At 50.1% G+C, this 22,130-nt stretch overlaps 1 protein-coding gene across 3 annotated transcripts in view; it reads left to right on the top strand.

Annotated features, from left to right (window-relative positions):
• Positions 1-22,130, top strand: part of AKR1B1 (aldo-keto reductase family 1 member B) — a 158,801-nt gene that overhangs the window by 135,703 nt on the left and 968 nt on the right. For 2 of the 3 annotated variants that reach the window (XM_021078497.1, XM_021078498.1), the window contains exons 4-11: positions 14,189-14,356; positions 15,088-15,204; positions 16,063-16,140; positions 16,424-16,546; positions 17,057-17,163; positions 17,748-17,829; positions 18,303-18,386; positions 19,943-20,025. In XM_021078497.1, the coding sequence (XP_020934156.1) occupies positions 16,427-16,546; positions 17,057-17,163; positions 17,748-17,829; positions 18,303-18,386; positions 19,943-20,025 (476 nt within the window). In that variant the 5' untranslated portion in view covers positions 14,189-14,356; positions 15,088-15,204; positions 16,063-16,140; positions 16,424-16,426. Of the gene's footprint in view, positions 1-4,873; positions 4,956-14,188; positions 14,357-15,087; positions 15,205-16,062; positions 16,141-16,423; positions 16,547-17,056; positions 17,164-17,747; positions 17,830-18,302; positions 18,387-19,942; positions 20,026-22,130 lie in introns of those variants that run through there. The other variant, NM_001001539.2, reaches the window with a different exon arrangement.

The raw sequence follows: 22,130 nt of genomic DNA on the forward strand, positions 1-22,130 counted from the left end.
ATCCATCTCACCAGTAACCTGTTCCTAAATCAGAGCACAGAAGACTGATTTCTTTACACTACGAAGCCCATTCCTATTCCCCCACCTCCCCTGCAATGAGGTGTGGGTAAGTCCCTCCTCTTGCCACAAACCTCCTAAGTTCCCTTGCTCCAGAAAGGAGCCACAGGCAGCAGAGGTTCTCAGCCACAGAGCCACTGCAGGTTAGTATAAAGAGTTCATTGATGCCTTAGGCATTTCTTACAAATTAAAGTGGTCTCAAAGTTATCTCTGTTAGAATGTCTCCCTCACTCCCTGGCTTTCTCTTAGGCTTTTTGGACTGGAAGGAAAAGGATGGAGTCGCTGCCGTGGGGGCGGGGATGGTGCAGAAGCCCACACGTGTGGACCATGGTTGCCCTGTGCCCATAACTCCACCTCTGGGGGTTGTTTTTTTGTTTGTTTTGTTTTGTTTTGTTTTGTTTTTTTGGTCTTTTTGCCATTTCTTGGGCCGCTCCCGCGGCATATGAAGGTTCCCAGGCTAGGGGTCTAATCGAAGCCATAGCCACCAGTCTACGCCAGGGCCACACCAACGTGGGATCCGAGCCGCGTCTGCGACCTACACCACACCTCACGGTAACGCCAGATCCCTGGCCGACTGAGCAAGGGCAGGGACCGAACCCGCAACCTCATGGTTCCTAGTCTGATTCGTTAACCACTGCGCCACGACGGGAACTCATGGTTCCTTTTTATTTAGATGCTCTTAAGTGATGTGAGCTGAGGGAGGCATTTGCCTCAGTGCAGAATTTAATGGGAGGAGGGTGCCAAAATCTCAGTAAACAAGACAGTGTATATTTTAATGCAGTATTTAAAAAGTGTAAATTGATGCCAAAAAAAATCCATGATGAACAAAATATCAAAATTTTAAAAGAAGGCCACTTACTAATGTCTTGGTCATGGGCAAATTAATATTGGCAAACCTCAGTTTCTTCAATGCCCCCAAAAGGGAAAGGGATGTAGTCAGTTATCTTTGCCAGGAGGTTGTAAAGATCAAATCAGATAATGAATCTGAAGTGCCTGATACACGGATGGCGCCCAGAAAAGAGTGGTTGTTATTGCACAAGAATTTACTGAATAGCTGTGCTAAAGGTGGCAAAATGTTTGTTTCTCTCTCTTGCTCTTTTTTTTTTTCTATTCTGCATTATCTATGAGGAAGACGAATATTGACCATTATCCTAATGATGTTTACCATCTAAACCTCATCTTGTGAACAAGCAAATAAATACTGACACAGCTCCCCAACAGACCAGTCCTGAGTCTCTAAGTTCCAGCCCATTCCATGACAGGGCCAAAGCCCCTGTCTGCTTCCTATGACCGCTGTAGGCTTTCTCTTTTGCCTCTCACTGCTTCCCACTCCCAGAAGGCCAACCCTGGGTGTTTCATTCAAAAATGGTGATTACTCAGCTGAGGGTACCAAAGGATGGAGTGGGCAGAGGTGGGGAGAAGGACCTTTGCTGGCATGATAGGAATGCTCTCCCTGTGGCTTTCTCTGGAGCTGTCATCAGGTGCCTGGTGTGTGGTTATCACTACTCATCACCAATGAGTAATGGCAAGGTCATTGTGCGGATGGAGGGCAGAGTTTTCCAGAGTCAGGCCATCACCCAGTAGTGGATCACAGCATCCTTTTTCATGGAACCAGGAGTGAAGCACCATTGAAATCAATGCTAGAAAAACAAAACAAAACGGAATATGCAACATCAGAGGTGCCACACATAATAAGGACGAGAATTGTTTTGTGGGTCTTCTGTTTCTGAAATATATACATAAATGTCACATGTAACCTATTTCTTACTGTGAGTCACATTAAAGAGTAACTTGAAAGCCACTGGGGTCAAGGTGAAGAGTTCAGGTGCTATAATCAAACTCTTTGGCTATGCCACTTGCTTGCTTTCAGATCTTAGCAATGTATTTCCCTTCTCTGTGCCTCAGTTTCCTCATGTGTACAATGGACGAATAATAGTACCCACTGCAAAGAGTGGTTATGAGGATTAAATGATTTAATGCATACAATGCTTGTAGAATAGTGCCAGGCACATGGAAGCTCAATAGATGTTAGCTATTATTACCAGCAGCAACAGCATCTTCACATTAATATGTGTAAAGTTCCTAAAGTGGTGCCCAAAACCTAATTCGGGCTCAGTAGCTGTTTGTCCTTGTGGAAGAGACTTTGTTGCCTACTATATTCCACCGTCGTCTGGTCTCCTCGGCTTTCTGGCACACTAGAAGATGACACTTCCCCATCTCATGGCAGACAGACAGGGCCTTGCAGCTAGGTCTAGCCAATGGATTGTAGATAGAAGGGATGTGTGCCACTTCCAGACCTGAGCAATTCATTGCTCATTGGAGACTTTCCAGTGCCCTTTGGCTCTCCTGAGGCATAAACCCTGAAGACTTGGGTTGGGGCAGCTATGGTTGAACCTCTAGCCTGTGTCCTGGAGGGACTGTGTGTGAATCTGAATCTACTTCCTCCCTTCACTGCCACCAGCCTGTATGGACAGGAAGCATGTAAACTTTGTGTGTTTGTTGATAACAACTTTATTGAGATAAAATTCATATGCCTTAATATTCACCCATTTAAAGTGTACAATTTGGTAGCTTTTCATATATTTACTGTTATAGCAGACCTCACAGGACCTTGAATGCCAAGCTAGAGAATTTAACTTTTATCCTATAGGAATTAGGGAGTTAGGAAGAAATTGTCTTTTACTTGCAAAATGTGTTTGTAAATGAAGTAATCTGACAAACAGTATTCCCTATAACTGGGCTTCTTCCTACCTTTAGCCTATATTGTTTTTCATGTTTATAATCATGTCCTATTGATGATTTTGTTTTCTACTTTCACCTTAGCATTATTTCACTTATAGTTTCCTCGGTATCTAGATTATCTTCATTTTTAATGGCTACACTTTGCCTCTTGCTGTTATTGGACTGTTCATAGTTTTACTTTGAATAGTCCAATAGTATGCTAGTCACAGTTTTAATTTATGTGCATAGAACTGTCTTTCCTACATGTGCACGTGTATGTGTGTGTTTGTGTGTGTGTGTGTGTGTTCCTTTCACTTATTTCTTCAGGATGAGATTACTGGTTCTCGTGATGGGATTACTGATTCAGAGTACATCAAGATTCTTAATGCTCTTGATAAGAATTACTAAAATGTTTCTCAGAAGTAGTCCATTGATGTTTTTTTCTAAAGCATAATTTTGATATGTGCACAATGGCATTTTACAAAGATTACAGAAGCAACAGGACAGTTAGATGCAATAGAAGATCCACAGATCTGACTTTTTACATTTGATAGCCCAGTCAGAATTCTCCATTTTTAGCCAGCTATGCCTTCATGCAGTCAACTCGATCATCAAAGAAATGACAACGAAGCTAGTCTTATTGAATCTAGTCATATTGAATCTATGTCTCTAACACATGACCCCTCTATGTATATCAACCTGGTCCCTCAAGGTATATAATTTTGCCATGAGACTTAGCCCTCTGGACAGCAACTTCTGCGTCAATGGAGATCTTACCAATGGAGAGTGGTGGGCTGCTGCTATTCTGCCACAAACTAAGTTCCTAGCTCTAGGCTTAAATTACAGTTCTATTTTTTGGGGACAAATAGTATCAGAATTTGCCTACCAACAACAGTTTTTATAAAAGTCAAATGGAAAAATCTCAGGGCTAGTCTGTTTGGTATAAAGTTTTCCGGGGGTGGGGGTGGGGGGGGGATTTTTTAGAAGTCACTAAACGGAAAATCACCAGAATAGAGTTTAGAGAGGTCTAGTTCCTGAGTCATTACCGGGGCAGATGCAGTTCCCAGTCTTGCATAATTAGGGGAAAAATTGGAGGGTGATGGAGCAGAAAGAGCAAGTTTGGGGTAGGGTATAGCATTGTGGAGAGAGGTTGCTGGAAAGAAACCAAAATGTCTGCTAAGCTCTTCCAGCAACTTTCCTTTGGGTATCTTGGAAAAGAATGTGTTTTCTTACCTGCTAACTAGGGCTGATTAATCCATTATTTTGCACCTCCTAATTTGGAATACTTGAAGCTACAGCATTAAAGTTAACTTTTCTTTTGTGGGTTTCTGCCTTAATGATCTAGAGAGTTTTGCTAACTTACTGTATATGAAATTTGCCACCTTGATTGAGTCTTACTTTCCAAAGACTGTCTTCTGTGTGTTCTGGATTAGAGCTTCCTAACCTTGCGGTACTGGCTTTTAGAAGACCTGCTGAACCACATTCAGTATAGACACACCCAGGATAGAGTGTGAAGCTAGCCCTGCAGGCTGGACAAACCCAACCAAATCTTAAACTGATGGTCTGCAACAAGATCGCGAGGTATTTCTCTGGTGTGCAGCTTTCAATGGTTAAAGTCCACTAAACTATAGCAGTAGTCGGTCTGTTCCGACAAATTAAGGACCTCTCTTTTGTTAAATTCCCAAAAAGCACGACACTGGATTTGAACAATAGACAAACATATGCGCTCTTTTAAAAAATGAAACCCAAACCCCTTCCCAAGCAACTTATTTATGGGGAGTCTATTACTTTGGCAAAAGCATTCGCGTTTCCACACACCACAGCTGTGGAGTCACCTGGGTCTCGTGGGGCGTGGGCAAACCACGGAGCGGAAAGAATCCGGTCTCGCTAGGACCTAGCGGGAGGAGCGTGCTCACCCGGCGCGCTCCCGCCCCCCGGGGCTAATCGCGGCGTTGCATCCTCGCCGTGGACTGGCCAATCAGGAGCCGCCTTTGTGTAGCCCCGCGCCTAGCGAACCGCCCCGTCTGCCGGCTCTCCCAGGCTATTTAAGGGACCATACTGCCACCTCGGCTGCGTGGTCCTCCGGTCCGAGTCTGAGGAGCTCCGCAGTCATGGCCAGCCACCTCGTGCTCTACACCGGTGCCAAGATGCCCATCTTGGGGCTGGGCACCTGGAAGGTAGGTGCCGGGAGAGCGTGGTCTGGGGCTGGTCTCCAGCTCGGCGCGACCCGAGGAGGGGAGGGACCGCGAGTGACCCTGAGCGGCCCCCAGCGCAGGACGCCTGACCTCCGAGGAGCCACGCTCGGGCTGGCGGGGCCGCCGGCGGGAGCAGGCCTGCAGCACGGTCTCCCTGGTGCCGAGGCAGGCAGCGCGCCGCCGGCTTGCGGTCTCGGGCCGGGGGCCTTGTTTGGGGGAGCTTGAGAGCGGCTCCCAGGAGGCCGACCCTTAAATCTCTGCTGGATGGGATCCGAGGGCCGCACTTTGAATCCGACCCCAGCGGGAAAGTCGCCGAGGGAGCCGGAAGGAAGCGGAGCTCCCCGAGTACCCGCCGCTCTGGTCCTGGGGATGGAGGTTGGGAGGGGCCTGGGAGGTGGAGCGGAAAGAGGAGTGGGGCGTTGGGTGCGGGCGTCCCTTGCCTAAAGGCACCTGTTGTGGCTGCGCCTTTTGTCTTTCTTCCAAATAGACCTAATTCCGTTTTTGCTCTCTTAGGGATAAGCATCCCAAGGTAAGACGGGCGACTGCAGATAATTTAATTAGGCGGCACGAGTTTTCCCAGGGACCCATCTATTTACCTGTCCCCAAGCAAAGGGCGACGAACCCCTGGGGTGTCGGGAATTGGGCAGAGAATCCGGGCCCCGGGTGGTCAACACTGCAGGCCTGAGTCAGTAGTAAAACATCAACACCACCGAAATCTCTTAACACCTGCCAAAAAATGGTTAGGAGTAAAAAGAGGGTAGTCTGATAAACTGAAAACTGGGCCGGGGGGGGGGGGTGGGTTATTATGGGCGCCGAGGCAAAACCCAATATTTTTAAGCCGCTTGTAAGTTAGCTTCGGGGTATTGTATAGTACATCCACAGCTGTGACCTGGGTTTTCCCGGGAACTTTGAGTATGGGTCTGGCATTGAATATTTATACACAGAAAGAAAAGGCTAGATGGCTTGAGGGCACCGTGAAATGGTTTGAAATACACCAGAAGCTGGTGTTTACCTCTCCCCTAAAAGTTGCAGTTGAAAAGTCTGTGAATATAAGGCGCATAAAAGGTCGTAGCGTTGCCTCCTACAAAGAGCGTTTCTTGGCCAAAGTGATCCGAATCCATGTGATTGGGTTTCCTTCATAAAGTCCAGTGGTGGCTCTAAGGGTGTAATTGAATTATGACCATTGTTCGAGTTAAATTCCATCTGTGGCAGGTTATTCTCTTGGAATGGATGTGGACAGACAATTTCTTGGCAATGGCAAAGTACAGTGTCTGTGATCACGCACAGACATACACATGTAACTGGAACAAAAGTTCCACAAAACGATACTTAACCTTACTGGGTTGGAAGTGTTTTACTAATTTTATTCTAAATTCGTATTTTCAGAAATGATGGTCCTGACCTTAGATCTTTTATTTCAAAATCACTGTTCTGGGGTAAATAAGGAGTCAAAGTTGATTTTAAAAAAAAAAAAAAAAGTTTTAAATCGTTTGCTTGAGCCACCTAACGCGCCCCCAACAAAGTTGATTTTTTTTTTTTTTTTTTCCTTTCTTTCCTTTTTGACCACTCCTCAACAAATGGAATTCCCAGGGCCAGGGATCAAGTCTGACTTAAGCTGCAGCTGTGGCAACGGCAGATCCTTTAACCCACTGTGTTGGGCCTGGGATTGAACCTGCGTCCTGCCAAGCAGAGATGCAGCCAATCTCGTTGTGCCACAGCAGGAACTCCCAAAGCTGAATATTTGGTTGAGATAGCTCTATCAAATCTGTGCGTTTAGATCATTCATCCCAGCAGAATAAGTTCCTTGAAGGCAGGGTAGCATTTGCCTTAGACCACTATTGACAGCACTGCTCACAGTGCCTGGTAAATAGTAGGTACCCTAAAGATACATGTTGAATTAATACAAAGAAGTGAGGTAACTTTAGATTTGGAAGGGTGAGCAGATGAGGTTGTACAGAATTGTGGAGAGGCATGGTGGTGGTGGTGGTGGTGGTGGGGTGACAGTGGAATAAACGGTTTAAGTATGGGCTTGGGCTTGGAGTCGATTTCCTTTTTCTTTCTTTTTTGGCCACACCCACGGCACTTGGAAGTTCCTAGGCCAGGGATCAAATTTGAGCGATAGCTAAAACCTTGCTGCAGTTGCTGCAATGCCAGTTCCTTTAACCTGGGGATTGAACCCTGGCTGGGGATCGAACCCTCCTCATGGCAGAGACAATGCCAGATCCTTTAACCTGCTGCACTACAGTGGTAACTCCCCCTCCCCCTTTTTTTTCTAAGTGAAAAAGTTTTGTAAATTGTGGTTAATACCTTTCCCCTGTCTGTGGGTATATATTCCTTCAGAGATGCTGGACAGAAGATGGAGTGTTTGCTTATCTTCATGAAAACTGGGGGAGGTTCTGCAAGAGGGTGCAATTCCTCGTTTCCATGGATCTTCCGTGTTGTGGAGGCTGTGTTGTATCCTTCAGACCCTTGGCAGGGCCCTGGGACTCTCCAATCACTGTTCCTTCGAAGGTCCTCACACTTGCCCCGCTCCCCTTGGAGGTGACGGTCTTTGGCCCGTGAGAGAGCATCTCTGCCTCAGGGACCATGTGGCTTAGAGATGGTTTCCGCCTGGCAAGCTTTCCTTCTCCACTGGACAGTAAATAAGTCACAGGCATTGTATGGCCAGGAAGTAGCTAAAACAGAGATTACTTCTGACGCTGACCAGTGACCTATTGCTGATAAAAGTTTTGACCCAGCTGAAAAAATGATAGCAAATGGCCATTGTAACTCACGTAGTCCAAACCTAGGGAAGGAGGTAGAGCTGCGTTTCTCAACCGTTTTTCCCTGTCTCCATTTCTGCCCGCACCCAGGAGCCTTTGAGACATTTTTCCCTAATTGCTCCCTCCCTCCCCTATAAAAGTTCACCATCGCAGATTACATCTGACTGTGTCCTGTGGCCCTTTGGCTGGCCACAAACCATTTTATAAGCCAAGATTTTTTTGCCCCCAGCAAACCAGATTTTGCCTCTTGGAGGGTGATGCCTCTTTGAAGGTGATGTTGCATTCCTTTAAGAATGCATGAGGTAGGAGTTCCTGCTGGGGTGCAGTGGGTTACAAACCTAACTAGTATCCCTGAGGACACGGGTTTGATCCCTGGCCTAGCTCAACAGGTTAAGGATCTGGCATTGCCGTGAGCTTTGGTGTAGGTCACAGATGCGGTTCCCATCCCACATTGTTGTGGCTGGGATCTGTAGCTCCAATTCAGCCCCTGGCCTGGGAACTTCCATATGCTGTGGGTGTAGCCCTAAAGAGCCAAAAAAAAAAAGGAGTTCCCTCTGTGGCTCAGCGGTTAGCGAACTTGACTAGGATCCATGAAGACATGGGTTCGATCCTTTGCCTCGCTCAGTGCGTTAAAGATCTGGCGTTGCTGTGAGCTGTGGTGTAGGTCGCAGATGCAGCTCGGATCTGGCGAGGCTGTGGCTGTGGTGTAGGCTGGCAGCTGTAGCTCCGATTCTACCCCCTAGCCTGGGAATTTCCATATGCCACGGGTGCCCTAAAAAGCAAAAAAAAAAAAAAAAAAAAAATGAGGAAGAAGAAAATGCTGAGAAAGTAACTAAGTAAGCTTGAAATGGCCTGAGATCCTGAGCCTGGGGGAGAGGGTAGACATGCAGGCATTCCTGCAGACCTCTACCTGGAGCTGTTCGAGATCAAAGCCATTTAGTCCTGGTCCAGCGCATCTCAACCAAGCAGAGACAGCAGTTCTTAGAGTTCAGGATAGATTAATTCAAGCTGAGCAGGAGGAAGTTAATTAATCTCGGTCTTATTAGTTGATTTGTGTTTGTTGCCAAACCTGGATGAGAACTTTGATGTAAAGACTGTAGCCGGAGTTCCCGTCGTGTGGTGGTTAACAAATCCGACTAGGAGCCATGAGATTGCAGGTTCGATCCCTGGCTTCGCTCAGCGGGTTAAGGATCTGGCGTTGCCATGAGCTGTGGTGTAGGTCGCAGAGGCAGCTCGGATGCCCCGTTGCTGTGGCTGTGGTGTAGGAGGTCCTCGCCTGGGGACCTCCATGTGCCACTGGTGCAGCCCTAGGAAGGACAAAAAAAAAAAAAAAAAAAGGACTGTAGCCAAATTGACTGTTTTCCTGTGAAAAGGCAAGGAAAGAGACCCTTCTTAAGCAGTCTGCTCTTTATCCCTTGAAATTGTGGTTTACATTATTAAGCTGTAAAATGAATTTTGTCATAATTGAGCACGAGCCAAGTGAGGTTGGCTTATCGGCATCGAACAATGAAAAGCGTTTCTGTTGATGTGAAAGGTTGCACATTGTTATCATTCTCTGGATTCTCCCAGATGCTTATTCTGCTGGAGTCTTATGAGTGTGGCAGATTTTAAGCCTTGTTTATACAAAACTGCCGGGTCCAGTTCTCCCAGTTGTGCAGAGTGGGAGCACTGTGTGAATTCCCAGAGCGAGCAGGCCCAGCTTGCTCACATTTACCCAAAGTTGAGTGGGAGGGTATTTTCAACTTGTTAAATTAGAGCAGGGGTGGAGTTCCTGTCGTGGCTCAGCGGTTAACGAGCCTGACTGGTATCCATGAGGATGGGGGTTCAACCCCTGACCTCGCTCAGTGGGTTAAGGATCCGGCGTTGCTGTGAGCTGTGCTGTAGGCCGGCAGCTACAGCTTTGAATAGATCCCTTAGCCTGGGAACCTCCATGTGCCACAGGTGTGGCTCTAAAAACACACACCAAAAAAAAAAAAAAAAAAAAAAAAATTTAGGGCAGGGATTAAACCCCTTCGGTCACCAAGATATCTTGAGTTCAGCGTCGGCATACCTAACTTTGAACTGGAAACCAGAATCGTTCATGAGTCAGAGATGGGACAAGTCATGGCTGGGATGATTGTTTGATCCCCCTTTCTTTTTTAAAAAATTTTTTGTTAAATTTTTTTATTATAGTTGATTTAAATGGTCTGTCACCTTCCGCTATACAGCAAAGTGACCCAGTCACACACAGATATGCATTCCTTTACTCGCATCATCCTCCGTCATGTTCCATCACAGGGGATTCGATCCCCCTTTCCTTGTGTGCTCTTCCACACACAAAGGGGTTGCTGAATCACAGCCCACAGCCTCTCTGTGTAAAGAAAGTTTTATTAGAACACATCTCCTTCCTATGCATGTTTATGACCTTCTGTGCTGCTGAAGCAGTGGAGTTGAGCCTTTGTGACAGACCATTTGGCCCACAAGGCCTAATATTTTTTGTCTGGTCACGTACAGAAAAAGTTGGCTCACTTCCTCTTCCAGAAGGTTATAAAGAACATAATTGGAACTTGGAATACATTTTGAGAAATTAGGTCTCAAATGTCTATTTAACTTGCATCTAGTTGAGATAATTTATATTTACAGTGAAGAAGAGAAAATTATATCGTGACACCACTAGTATTTAAACAAAGCTGTTAATTTAAAGAAAAAGTTATTTTCTCTTAAATGCAAGTTGAATTTCTCTGAAGAAAGGCTGATTAAATCAGAAGAGGTTAGACAGCTTTTGTGATGTGTTAGTTTTCAAGACTTTGAGGTCGTTGCCCTATTTCTTTATTAATCTGAGTTCATATCAAAAGTTAGTTATCTCTTCCTCGCTCCAGGATTGTCGTTGGCACACTGTTCTCGTACTTCTTACCCCAGGATGATGTGGTTTTTTTGTCTTTTACCCCCCAGGTGAAGTTTCCTTTGTTCCGCCTCCTGTTTCATTGCGGAAGTTATGCCGGCTGACCAGAGGAAAACATTTTGTGATGTTAGGACACAGTCCCCTCTTCCCAGAAATCCTCATGGCAGAAAGTGCAAAGGATTTCATCTCTGAGATACTTTTTTTTTAACCGATAACACTGTTAATAACCATTTTTCTCATTTGGAGCTGTGTTGTAGTTATTGGGGGTTTTTGGTCTTGCAGCAGGAATGGAGGGATATTCAAGTAACTAGCAGGAGCTACAAACAAAGCAGATGATTAGGTTTTAAAAGGAGTGTGTGTGTGCGCGCGCACGTGCACGCGCACGTGCACGCGCGCATATGCGTGCATATGTGTGTGAGAGACAGACAGAGACACTGATGGTAATTCTCCGAGCTGGGCTACCTGGCCTGGGAGTGTTGCATGAAAAGTAAATGGGGGGCCCAGTTTGTGGAGGTAACAGGGACCTCCAATAGAAACTTCTCTCCAGCACCCTTGGTGCCATCAGCCCAGAATGTTGTCAAGCTGCTGCCAAGCTGGAGCTTTGGAGCTGAAAGGTACGAGGGGGATGGGCATGCATGGATGTGCCCACGTCACAGGGCAGATTAGTGGCAGGATCGAGTTTAAAACGTGATTTCATCTATAGGGTTTGTATAATCGGATGACTTACAACTTGAGTGTTTCCTGTACTGGCTTTCTGCAGATTTGCCGTTAAGAGGTGTGGAAATGTATCTTCATGATTGATCTTCTTTTCACAGGCTCAGTCTGGACCCCAGCCTTCTGTTTGCAGTTTTCCATGTGGACATGGGAGGGGGAGGCGGTGTGGTCATGTGCTAGCGTTCCCTAGTTTATTGAGTGATTTTTCACCATGTCTTAAAGTGGCTGCCTCGTGAGTGATGGCGAGGGTTCTAGATTGAGCAGATTCGTAGTGAATCAAGTTTGTGGATTCTGGTATCTCATCATCCCAGAGTATGATTTTCCGAGCCCAGGAGGCTTGTCCTCTCCTTGACCAGAGTCTCCCTGCCTCTGGGCTTCCACCCTGGGGGACAGACATCTCAGCAAAGCCTGGCTTTCAGGTCCCCAGGCCAAGGCCGGAATCCTGGCATCTCTTACTTCACCGCAGGATCACGGGCCAGTTTTGTAACCTCTCTGCACCTTGGTTTCCTTATCCACAGAGATAATAGTATCTACCAGACTTATAGTGAAGAGTCAACTCAGCAATACATTTAAAACCTGTGAAAACTGATCCATAATGAATGCAAGCTGTTGTTCTTCTCAGTTTGAGCCCTTGTGGGCTAAACACCACACTGTAGGGTTCCACTTTGCGACATGATCTGCCTAGCACGAGCCTTCTAGTAACCGTGTGCCTGCTGCAAGGCTGGGAGCCCAGGCCCGCCCACCCAGGTGAGAGCCATAGGCAGCCTCAGCCTTCCCCACTGCTGCTTCCCCTGCATAGGGGAAGCCAGCACAGAGCATCCATTCCCAGGGGTCTTGTTATGCATTGCCACAACTTCTACGAATTCAATTTGTAAAATGCCTAATAGTCCTTGCTTCTGTTTTTCTTTACCCTTTGAAAGTTTCTCAGCATGTGCGTCTCTAGCTAATCAGCCCTCTGTCCAGGGAAGGCTCAGGGAACAGCAGCTTCTGTATGACATTGAATTTCTCCCTTTGGCTTTTCTATAAAAACATCCTGAGGCCTTTTTAAGTTTTGTGCCAGTTGTTCCACGGCCTTGATTATGCCCCTGTGCACCTTCTGGTTCCAAGGAACTGAATGACAATCTGAAACAGGAGGGAAAAAATATATACATCCGGGGTGGGGATTCATTGACCTACAGAGTAATGTCAGGGGTACCAGATTCAAGGATATAAATGATGTGACAGGGAGCCATCTCTCATCAACCCTCATCTGTCTCAGGCCCACTTGGTCCAGTACCTCCTGGCTCACGTGCTCCCAGTACAATGATCCCTGCAGAGTGAAACTTGGTAGTGCCAGCCGAAGTCCAGGAGTTGAGTCTCGTTAGCCTGGCTGGGGTCACATCTCTATCTGCAGATGCAGGGCCTGTGCCCACCCCTCTGCCCAGGGTTGGGGGCTGTGAGGTGCTAAGCTGGCCCAGCACAGGGCTCTACGGAGAACATCAATCAGGTTGCCATCCAGCCTGGAGAGCGTTTGTGTGTGCTGGGCAGACGGTCCCCCACCTGGGTCTCCTTACCTGTTCTCTTAGCTGGAAAAGGGGTGCTCTGCTCTCAGTGCCAGCAGGTGTGCCCAGGATGCCACAGGGAGGCTGTGGTGCTTCTCCTCTGGTTATGCTCTGTCCTTTAACCATGAAGGTCAGGAAAGGCAGCAGGTGCAGTTTCTTGGGTCCCCCAGGGAAATAAGAGATTGCCAGATTGTCTAAAGAAGTTTCCTGATCTCACACTGAGGTCACCAGGGCCCACCCAGCACCCCGCTCCCTCCGTGGTGGCGAGTGAGCGAGCTGGGTGAGCTGACAGGCTCCGATCACGCACGCCTCTGCTCTCACCCGTCCACAACAGCTGATGTCAAAACAGCAGATGTCTGCAGCTGCTTGTGGCCCGGAGGCGGTTTCCTGCTCATTCTTTTCTAGCCTAGCTGTCCCGAGGAATGCCTCTGTTCACTCAGCAGCCCAATGCACACGTGTTTGTTTTCCACCTGTTTGGTCCAGGCAGGAGCATTTCGGAGATGAGTGTCTGTGCAGCCAGCCTGGGTGCTGGCAGGGCTGCCCAGCCAGCGCTTGTTCTGTTCACGCAGCTGCACACATGGTCTGGGCAGGGGCAGCCATTCAGTCTTTCTGCAGCTCTGACTGCAAACCATATGGTGGTCTTCCAGGTGCCCACCTGCCCCTCCTGTCAACTCATGTCTGTCCACTAAAACCTCTGTGCGGCCACTTTCTGCCTCCACCTCTTACAGCAGGTTCTTACACAGTGAGATCGGAGCATAGGCCTCTGGATCTACAGCAGTGGTGTTCCTGACTTTACGATACTCTCTGAAAACTACAAGGGTGGCCAGTACCAGAATCCCCAAGTGGAAGGAGAAAATAAATTCTAGGCATTCGCTGATGGAACTCAGGAACCAAATGGTTACTGGGTGAATATATGCAGCAATTTTGAACGGTTTTCAGGAAATGATACCTTCAGGAAATGGTACCCCTTATTATCTTGGGAACCTAGTAGTTTCAGGTGGTGAGGAATTTTTTATTCAGTGGTTTGTAAATCAGTAGATTCTGAAGAAACAAGGAAGCTAGAGGCTTTGACCCATCCAGATAAGGTGATCCGTGTTGCTAATAAGTTGTCAGATTTTCCTAAAACAAAGCACCGTGGCTTCTCACCTCGGTATGTTCAGAAGCTTACATGGCCATTCTTTGCTGGTCTTAAAGGAACAGGAGCCCCTGAAGAGCCATGAGTTTCCTGCAGCCCTTCTTCCTGGGTTGTGGGCAAGCTGTATATTTTATTTCATTTTTGGTTTTATCCTCATGCCTTTCATTTCCTGTTTTTTTCAGTCCCCTCCAGGCAAAGTGACAGAGGCTGTGAAGGTGGCCATTGACCTTGGGTACCGCCACATTGACTGTGCCCATGTGTACCAGAACGAGAACGAGGTGGGGCTGGGCCTCCAGGAGAAGCTCCAAGGGCAGGTGGTGAAGCGTGAGGACCTCTTCATCGTCAGTAAGGTACCGCTCTGCAGGGGAGCCTGAGCAATAGGTTCTCGTCCGCATTCATCCGGGGCAGCATCAGCTTGGGGGCCGAGGCTGCCCTCTAGGGCTCCTAAGACAGCTGAGGTTAGCACTGGGCAGGCGGTTCTTCTGGGGGAGAGGCACTGACTCAAGGCCGTGAGGGCTCCATGTCCTGCCCGTCTGTGGCCATCTGTCTGTTGGATGGTCATTCCACCAGGACGCATGGTTGGAGTCCCTTGCTGAGGGGGCCAGGGCCGCGGGTGGGCGCTCCTTTTCTGGAGCGTTGTCTTTGAGGACAGAACCTGGTTCCCATCTGCAGACTGAATCTCCACTGCTGGCTACCAGCTTTGACTCGGGGGCTGGCGGTACCCAAAGGACCCCGGGGAGTGGGGGGATGGGGGAGCCCAGCTCCGTGAAGACCAGCTTGGTAGGAAAATCGGCCGAAGAGCTCATGTTTAGGGCCTAGAACTAGCTTGCTGGCCCGCCCATTCCGTTTTATGCCTTCAGTTTGGTCCTTCTGAAGGGTTTCCGTGACCTGATGATCCTTCCTTCCTTTGGAAAATTAGGATCCGCGTATGAAACGGAACCTTCCTCCCCACCATTTACAGCATCCTAGTGCAGTGGGCGGGTTGTGGGGAGAGGAAAGCCAGGCCTCTGTCTCCGAGCCACCTGGCTGGGCATGAGCTTCCCGAACGCAGGGCTAAGCCATGTTCTCTCGCTGGCTTCAGCTGTGGTGCACAGACCATGAGAAGAACCTGGTGAAAGGGGCCTGCCAGACGACCCTCCGCAACCTGAAGCTGGACTACCTGGACCTCTACCTTATCCACTGGCCCACTGGCTTCAAGGTAGGGGCCTGGGCTCAGGTGTAGCCTCTGGCATTCCCCTCTGGTAGCAGCTCATGAGCAGGTAGACGCTCCGTGTGTCCTTGCCCCTCTACTCAAGGTGCGGTCCCCAGACCAGCAGCGGTGGCATCACCTGGGAGCGTGTTAGAACCCAGTCAGGCCCCACTGGGGCCTCGGCATCCAAACCACGGATGACTCACACCTTACAGAGTCAGAGGAGCGCTGCTCTTTGTTCTGTGGTGATTGTTTAACTCAGAACTTTGCGACAGCAAACCACTCAGGTGACCGTTCTGCACGGGGCCATAAGGTGTCATCAGCTACTGCCCGTCCCCGTACCCAGGGCCCCTGTGCCGCTGCCCTGTGTTCCACCCACGCCCTGTCTCTTCCCACAGAAAGAACTCTACACTTGGGTCCTTTGCCCCCTTCTGGCCCAGCTCAGTGTCCCGCTTTGTCAGCCAGCTTGAAAGCAGGCGGCTTTAACCCCGTAGCTCTGTTTTTTTTGCCTTGTGGTGTCAGCCAGCCGGACTCAGGCGAAGTGCTGGTTTTGTAGGCTTGGATCCAGCCAGGACGTGGCCCTGAATCCTGGTCCTGGCTCTCGCCCCACGCTCCCACTCCACCCCGGCCGGCTGAATTGTCCGCCTCCACCTGACGGTCGGCGCCAAGCCATTTGATAGAAAAAGGCCTGGCGTCTTCAGGAGTCACCTGCCGTTTCTTTCTCACACTGACATGGATTTGCCCTTGATGAGCCTCTAAAAACTTAGCCGCTGGTGCAGTTCAGAATAATTGTGTTAGAGCTTTGCTGTCAGAGGTGCCGATCTGTGCGGGCCCCGACTGACTGATGGTTGTTGACTGTTACCACAGCCTGGCAAGGACCCTTTCCCGCTGGATGGCGACGGCAACGTGGTTCCTGATGAGAGCGATTTTGTGGAGACGTGGGAGGTAAGGCAGCCCCGCTGGCCTCCCCGCCTTTCCGGCTCCCCGTTCCCTGTGTGAGGCACCAGGTGTGAGTGATGCCCTCTGCCCTCTTTCCCTGTATCTGTTCTTCTGTCCCTGTCTCTGCTCCTTCTGTCTCCATGAGGCCAGCCTGGCTTTTGTCTGGGTGCCTCTCTGTCTTCCCCAAGACACTGGCACTGAATAGGAAGCTGACTGGTGCGAGAGTTGCTTCCGAGCCCCATCTTTGGGGCACGTGTCAGCAGCAAGCAAGACCCTCTTTGGTCTCTAGGCCATGGAGGAGCTGGTGGACGAAGGGCTGGTGAAAGCCATTGGCGTCTCCAACTTCAACCATCTGCAAGTGGAGAAGATCTTAAACAAACCTGGCCTGAAATACAAGCCAGCCGTTAACCAGGTAACATCCCGCAGGGTGGCTGGCGTGCATGACAGACTCTTTGTTACCGGGTGACCCTAGCAGACACATCTTGTTTACATCATCTGGGGAGCAGCCGCGAGGCAGGTCCCTGGGCGTTGGCAGAGTCCTGATTTATGGTTCAGAAAGCTGGTGACACATCCAGGAGTAAAACTTGCAGGAGAGAAAGGGCAGGAGCCTGGCTCATGACAACTCGGGGCCTTGAGATGAACTGTGTGCAGACATTGAGCTCCTCAGACCTGTCGCAGTTGATAAATGGCCAAAGCCAGAAAGCACCCTCAGGACCTGTGGCCACAGTAACCAGGTTAATATCATTAATATCGAGGACGCTAGCTGGGCAGCGGAGACAGTTGTTGCAGCTTATCTGGGAGGTGGGACATTGGTTACAATGTTCTGTCTGGGGAGGGAGGGACTTTAGCGTGGGGAGCCTCCCTGTATGTCCCAGCACCCTGCCCGCAGTGGCACCACCAGCCCTCCTGTTTGCACCTGCAGATCGAGGTCCACCCATACCTCACTCAGGAGAAGTTAATCGAATACTGCAAGTCCAAAGGCATCGTGGTGACTGCCTACAGCCCCCTCGGCTCTCCCGACAGGCCCTGGTGCGTTCCTGTGGGATCGTGTTCTCTTGTCAGTTGGTGAAGAGTAGAAACAGCTAAAAAGAAAAACTCAGGGAGTTCCACTATGGCGCTGCAGAAATGAATCCAACTAGTATCCCAGAGGATGAGGGTTCGATCCCTGCCCTCACTCAGTGGGTTGGGCATCCGGTATTGCCGTGAGCTGTGCTATAAGTCACAGATGGAGCTCGGATCCTGCACTGCTGTGGCTGTGGTGTAGGCCAGCAACTATAGCTCTGATTCGACCCCTAGCCTGGGAACTTCCATATGCCATGGGTGCAATCCAGCAAAAAAAAAAAAGAAAAAAAGAAAAGAAAAGGAAAAATTCAGCAGCTCCTGGGGCTGATTTGTAGACCTCCCCAGGATACTCTCATTGGGTTTCCTGGTTGGCATTTCCGTAGCAATATGCCTACCCCTTTCCCAAAGAGTTGGGAGTTTATAACCCAGCTCTGAATCTGGAGGAGCCTGGCAGGCTGCTTCCCCAGGTTGATGGGGTGAGGGTCAGGGTTGCCAGCTGCCACGAGTGGTGGCTCTGAGGCTCCGCATGTAGACCCCCTTTCTGTCTCCAGGGCCAAGCCTGAGGACCCTTCCCTCCTGGAGGACCCCAGGATCAAAGCGATTGCAGCCAAGTACAATAAAACCACAGCCCAGGTACGGCCATTTCCAGGCATTCGTGGCTGCTCCCAGAGCTTCCTGCATTCCTGATGGTTCCTGTTAGCCGTGGAGGGAGTAGTGACCGAGCCTGGTCAAGCCCCCCCTAGACGTGGCTTGGGTGCTGGAGTGTGGGGTCGAAAGAGCACAGACTGGGAGCTAGAAGACTGCATGTGGTCTGGGACGCTACCCCTCCGGGCCAGTGCTTGCTGCTCTGTGTGCTCATGGCAGCACGCGCGTGGGCACCTCTCTGCTCCCAAGTGGTAGAGCGGGTTCTAGACAGTCACGTACCTGGGAGATGTGGAGAGGGGAGAGCGGGGCTCGGGGGTCAGACCCTGCCACCTCTGAGCCTCAGTTCCTCCCTGCGAAGGTCTGGGAGCTCTTTCTTCCCTGGGTGATGGATGTGGAAGATTAGATGAGGTCCAGGCGCAGGGCTCCCAGTGTGCGTGCCCACTCGGCCCCTGTGTTCCCAGGTTCTGATCCGGTTCCCCATGCAGAGGAACTTGATCGTCATCCCCAAGTCCGTGACGCCTGAACGCATTGCCGAGAACTTCCAGGTAAGATCCTGGCTGATCCGCTTTCCCAGGGTCTCTGGATGGTTGCGTGGGGGCCCCCACCCGCCTCTCTGAGCTGCAGTGAGCCCCCTGTGGTTCCCTGTGGGGGGCGGGCCCTGGGCCGCAGCTCCGGATGGACGTGCTCCTCAGGAATTCATCACTTGCCGAGAACCATTGCTTTTGAGTGATGCCGCCTGCATTTGTGCCTCAGTTTTACCCTCTGTAGAACAACCTATTTTGAGGGTTGTCCTAAAGATTGAATAAGAGGCATCCAAGGGCTTCACACAGGAAAGAGCTCTGCTGCTAAGCCTGTGGCCTGCAGGGACTGTGCGGGGCACCATGAGGTGTTCTGTGCTCTCTCCGGGCACCCGCCAGAGCAGAGCAGACCTCCTGGCATCACAGCCCCCTGCTTGCCCGCCTCTCGAACAGTGTTGGGGGCGGGGCTGGGAGAAGAGCTCTCCAGGGGGGTCCTGACGCCCCTGCTCCTCTGCTGTCCCTGAGCAGGGCAGCTCTGCCAGGACCCCTCTGGCTTGATTCAAGCCCTGGTTCTTAGCAGTTCTGTTTCCACAGCGAGCAGCTAACTTTGTCTGTTCCCTTGGCATGGGCTGTGGCTGTAACATGTGCTGCTGGTCACGTGGGAGATGGGGACAAGGCCTGGGGAGGGTGGGGGGAGACAGATAAAGTGGTAAAAGAGTGACCACGAAAAGCCCGAATCCTGCTAGAGATGGGTTTTTTGTTTCATACTTTATCTTCTCTAGGCGTTGGTAAAGAAACATTTTAAAATGACTAATCACTTCGTGATAATAGAACTTATGCATCTTCCTTGTAGTCTTTGCACATTTTTGCACAGCCGTGACCACAGAGTGTGCAGCAGGCTTCCTTCAATCATGCAAGCAGAGGGCCCTCCCGGGTCCAAGGGTGGGCCGAATTCTCCCCCCCCCCCCCCCCGCCCCGTTCCACCTTTCTACTTTCTCCCCTTTCCTGTCTCTCAAGGTCTTTGCTGGCTGCTTCTTTGGCCCATCTCAGATACCGATTCCTTTGACTGCTTCCTTCAGCTGCCCAGCTGGAATTCAATCCTGGTTCCCCTGGGCACGGGAGTGCTTGTGTAGCATCTTTCCTACAGTGTGTGCAGCTAATTATTCGCTGTGTTATAGCGGTGGGATTAGCGCTTCCCTTTGCTGCATCGTAACCGAGGCAGAGACACTTCTCACCCATCGCTGTGTTCAACCCTGGTGCTGATCACGATGGAAGTGCTCAGCAGAGCTTTTGACATGAGCTAAATGGAAGAGGAACTGTTTGATTTTGCTTGGAGGTTCTGGAAGGGAAGGGCTGTGTTCATTGTCGCTTGCATTCTCAGCCAAAACACGCGCGTTCTCTGCGTTCTCTGACTAGTCGCGTAGTAAACTCTTTGAGTTTAGCCGGTCGGGCCTTCCTGCCCCTCCCGTCGCCAGGCAACATGTGCTCAGTGGTGCTGCCCTGAGCGGCTGGTAGGCTTTCCTGTGCTGTGTTTAATCTCTACTTGTCCAGCTTATTGAAATTTTTTTCTTTTTCCTTTCTAGGTCTTTGACTTTGAACTGAGCCCTGAGGATATGAACACCTTACTGAGCTACAACAGGAACTGGAGGGTCTGTGCCTTGATGAGGTGAGTCTCGGGAGGGTCGCAGGTGCCGCAGAACGAAGGGATGCCTCCCGGAGGCCTTAAGGTCTAGGCCTTGCTCTTGCCTCGGCTGCGACTTGTCCACATTCCCCAGCCTCCTTCCTCCGCTTATAGCGGGGACCATTCACACTGTCGGTGGAGCTGCACCGGCCCCGGGGAGTGGGTGAGCTCTGCCCTTGACGGCTTTGCCTGCCCCGTGTGCTGTTGGCTAACCTGCAGTAACGACATGTGCTGACTTTAATTTAAAAAGAAAAAAATGTCCAAAGAGGGTATTTTATTGGTCCATTCTACTTTAATGCGCATAGGAGAGCTGAAGCATTTCTGCCTCTTCACTCTTTTTTTATTGTCTTTTTAGGGCCCCACTCACGGCATATGGAGGTTCCCAGGCTAGGGGTTAAATTGGAGCTGGAGCTGCCGGCTTACGCCACAGCCACAGCAATGCAGGATCCAGAGCCTTGTATGTGACCTACACCACAGCTCACAGCAATGCTGGATCCTTAACCCATTGAGCGAGGCCAGGGATCAAACCTGAGTCCTCATGGATACTAGTTCATTTCATTACCGCTGAGCCACAACGGGAACTCCTATAGTGACTTTCAATTTTCAGATTTTAGTGGCTCATCTGAAACCAGATGACCTCAAGTGGCTCTTGCTCCAGCTTCCTGGAAGAATTTGCATGTGACTCTATCTGTAGTGACTAAAGAAAGGGTTTAGTCCGAGGACGGTGGTGCTTGGGGTTCACCACCGTCCTGACCGCGATCAAAGTGTGTGACCGAGGGCTGTGGGCATCACTCAGTCCCCTGACTGGTAGATTCGCCCAAGGTCCCTCCAGCCACGTGTTGGCTGGGTCCTAGTGTTCCTGCTGGTTTGGAATCTGAGGGAGAAGACAGGGAAGGTTTTCACTTTGCCTTTTGGTCCTGCTACGTGAACTCAAAGTTGAAAACTCCCTTTCCCCTTTCAGGAAGGAACTGCCCATGGCACTGTGAAGGCCGAGCGCCTCCTCTCTCACTGGTTTTCCTGTCCTGTCTCTTTGTTTCTTCTCTGTCTCCTCTCATGGTTCCTCTTGCGAGCAGAATCCAAGCCTTCCCTGAGGCGGGCGAGCACTAGCTTTCTCTTCCAGCCTCTGTTCTTTCTTTAATTCAGAGTTTGCCCACTGGTGCTTCCGCCAAACCTGCATCTTGGCTGCTAATTCTCGTGCTTCGGGCGGGCACGGCCTGTGAGCGTGTTGCCCACATGGTGGCCTCAGATTCAGAACAGGCCACAGAGTGTACCCCGGCCCTGCTGATGTCTCTGTTTGTGTTAATGGCGCTTAACCCTTTTTTCGACCGAATTCAGTTTTGTGTCTATGGGCAGGGTGAGAGGGGAGAGAAGGTAATCCATCGCCAAGCTCCGGCTCTTCTGCTTTGCGAGTCATGATTCATTCTGCTTCCTTCTGCTTCCTGCTGCCAACACCGTGCCTGGCGCGAACCTCAGTGCCTTGCTCCGCCGCCCGGTGCAAATAGGGCAACCTCGAGACGGCTGGCGGATCACTCTGTGGGCCCCCTGTGTCTGATGGGCTGGGACTGGAGTGGGAAGGGAGAGGCTGCTCCAACAGTCCCAAGCCCCCCAGGAAGCTTTTTCTAACTGTATATACACATTCGTACATCCGCATGGCCTCAATTTGGCAATGATTGCTCTACTAGCCAGTGGCTGAAGGCACTGTTCTATTACTCAGGTATGGTGGAATGCCAAAACAAACAAACCAACCGAAGGAGCCTTGGGGAACTTTTCTTTTTTTTTTTGTCTTTTCTTTTTTTTTCCAGGGCTGCACCCGTGGCATACGGAGGTTCCCAGGCTAGGGGTCTAATTGGAGCTGTAGCTGCTGGCCTACACCACAGCCACAGCAAGACGGTATCCGAGCTGCATCTGTGACCTGCATCACAGCTCATGGCAATGTTGGATCCTTAACCCACTGTGCGAGGCCAGGGATCAAACCCGCAACCTCACGGCTCCTAGTCAGATTCGTTTCCGCTGTGCCACGACGGAAACTCCGATGGGGAACTTTTGAATGGCTCTAAATATCTGAGTAAGAGTTCTAAGCCCCAGGCAGG

Source organism: Sus scrofa, chromosome 18 (genome assembly GCF_000003025.6).
Source record: "Sus scrofa isolate TJ Tabasco breed Duroc chromosome 18, Sscrofa11.1, whole genome shotgun sequence".
Lineage (NCBI taxonomy): Eukaryota > Metazoa > Chordata > Mammalia > Artiodactyla > Suidae > Sus > Sus scrofa.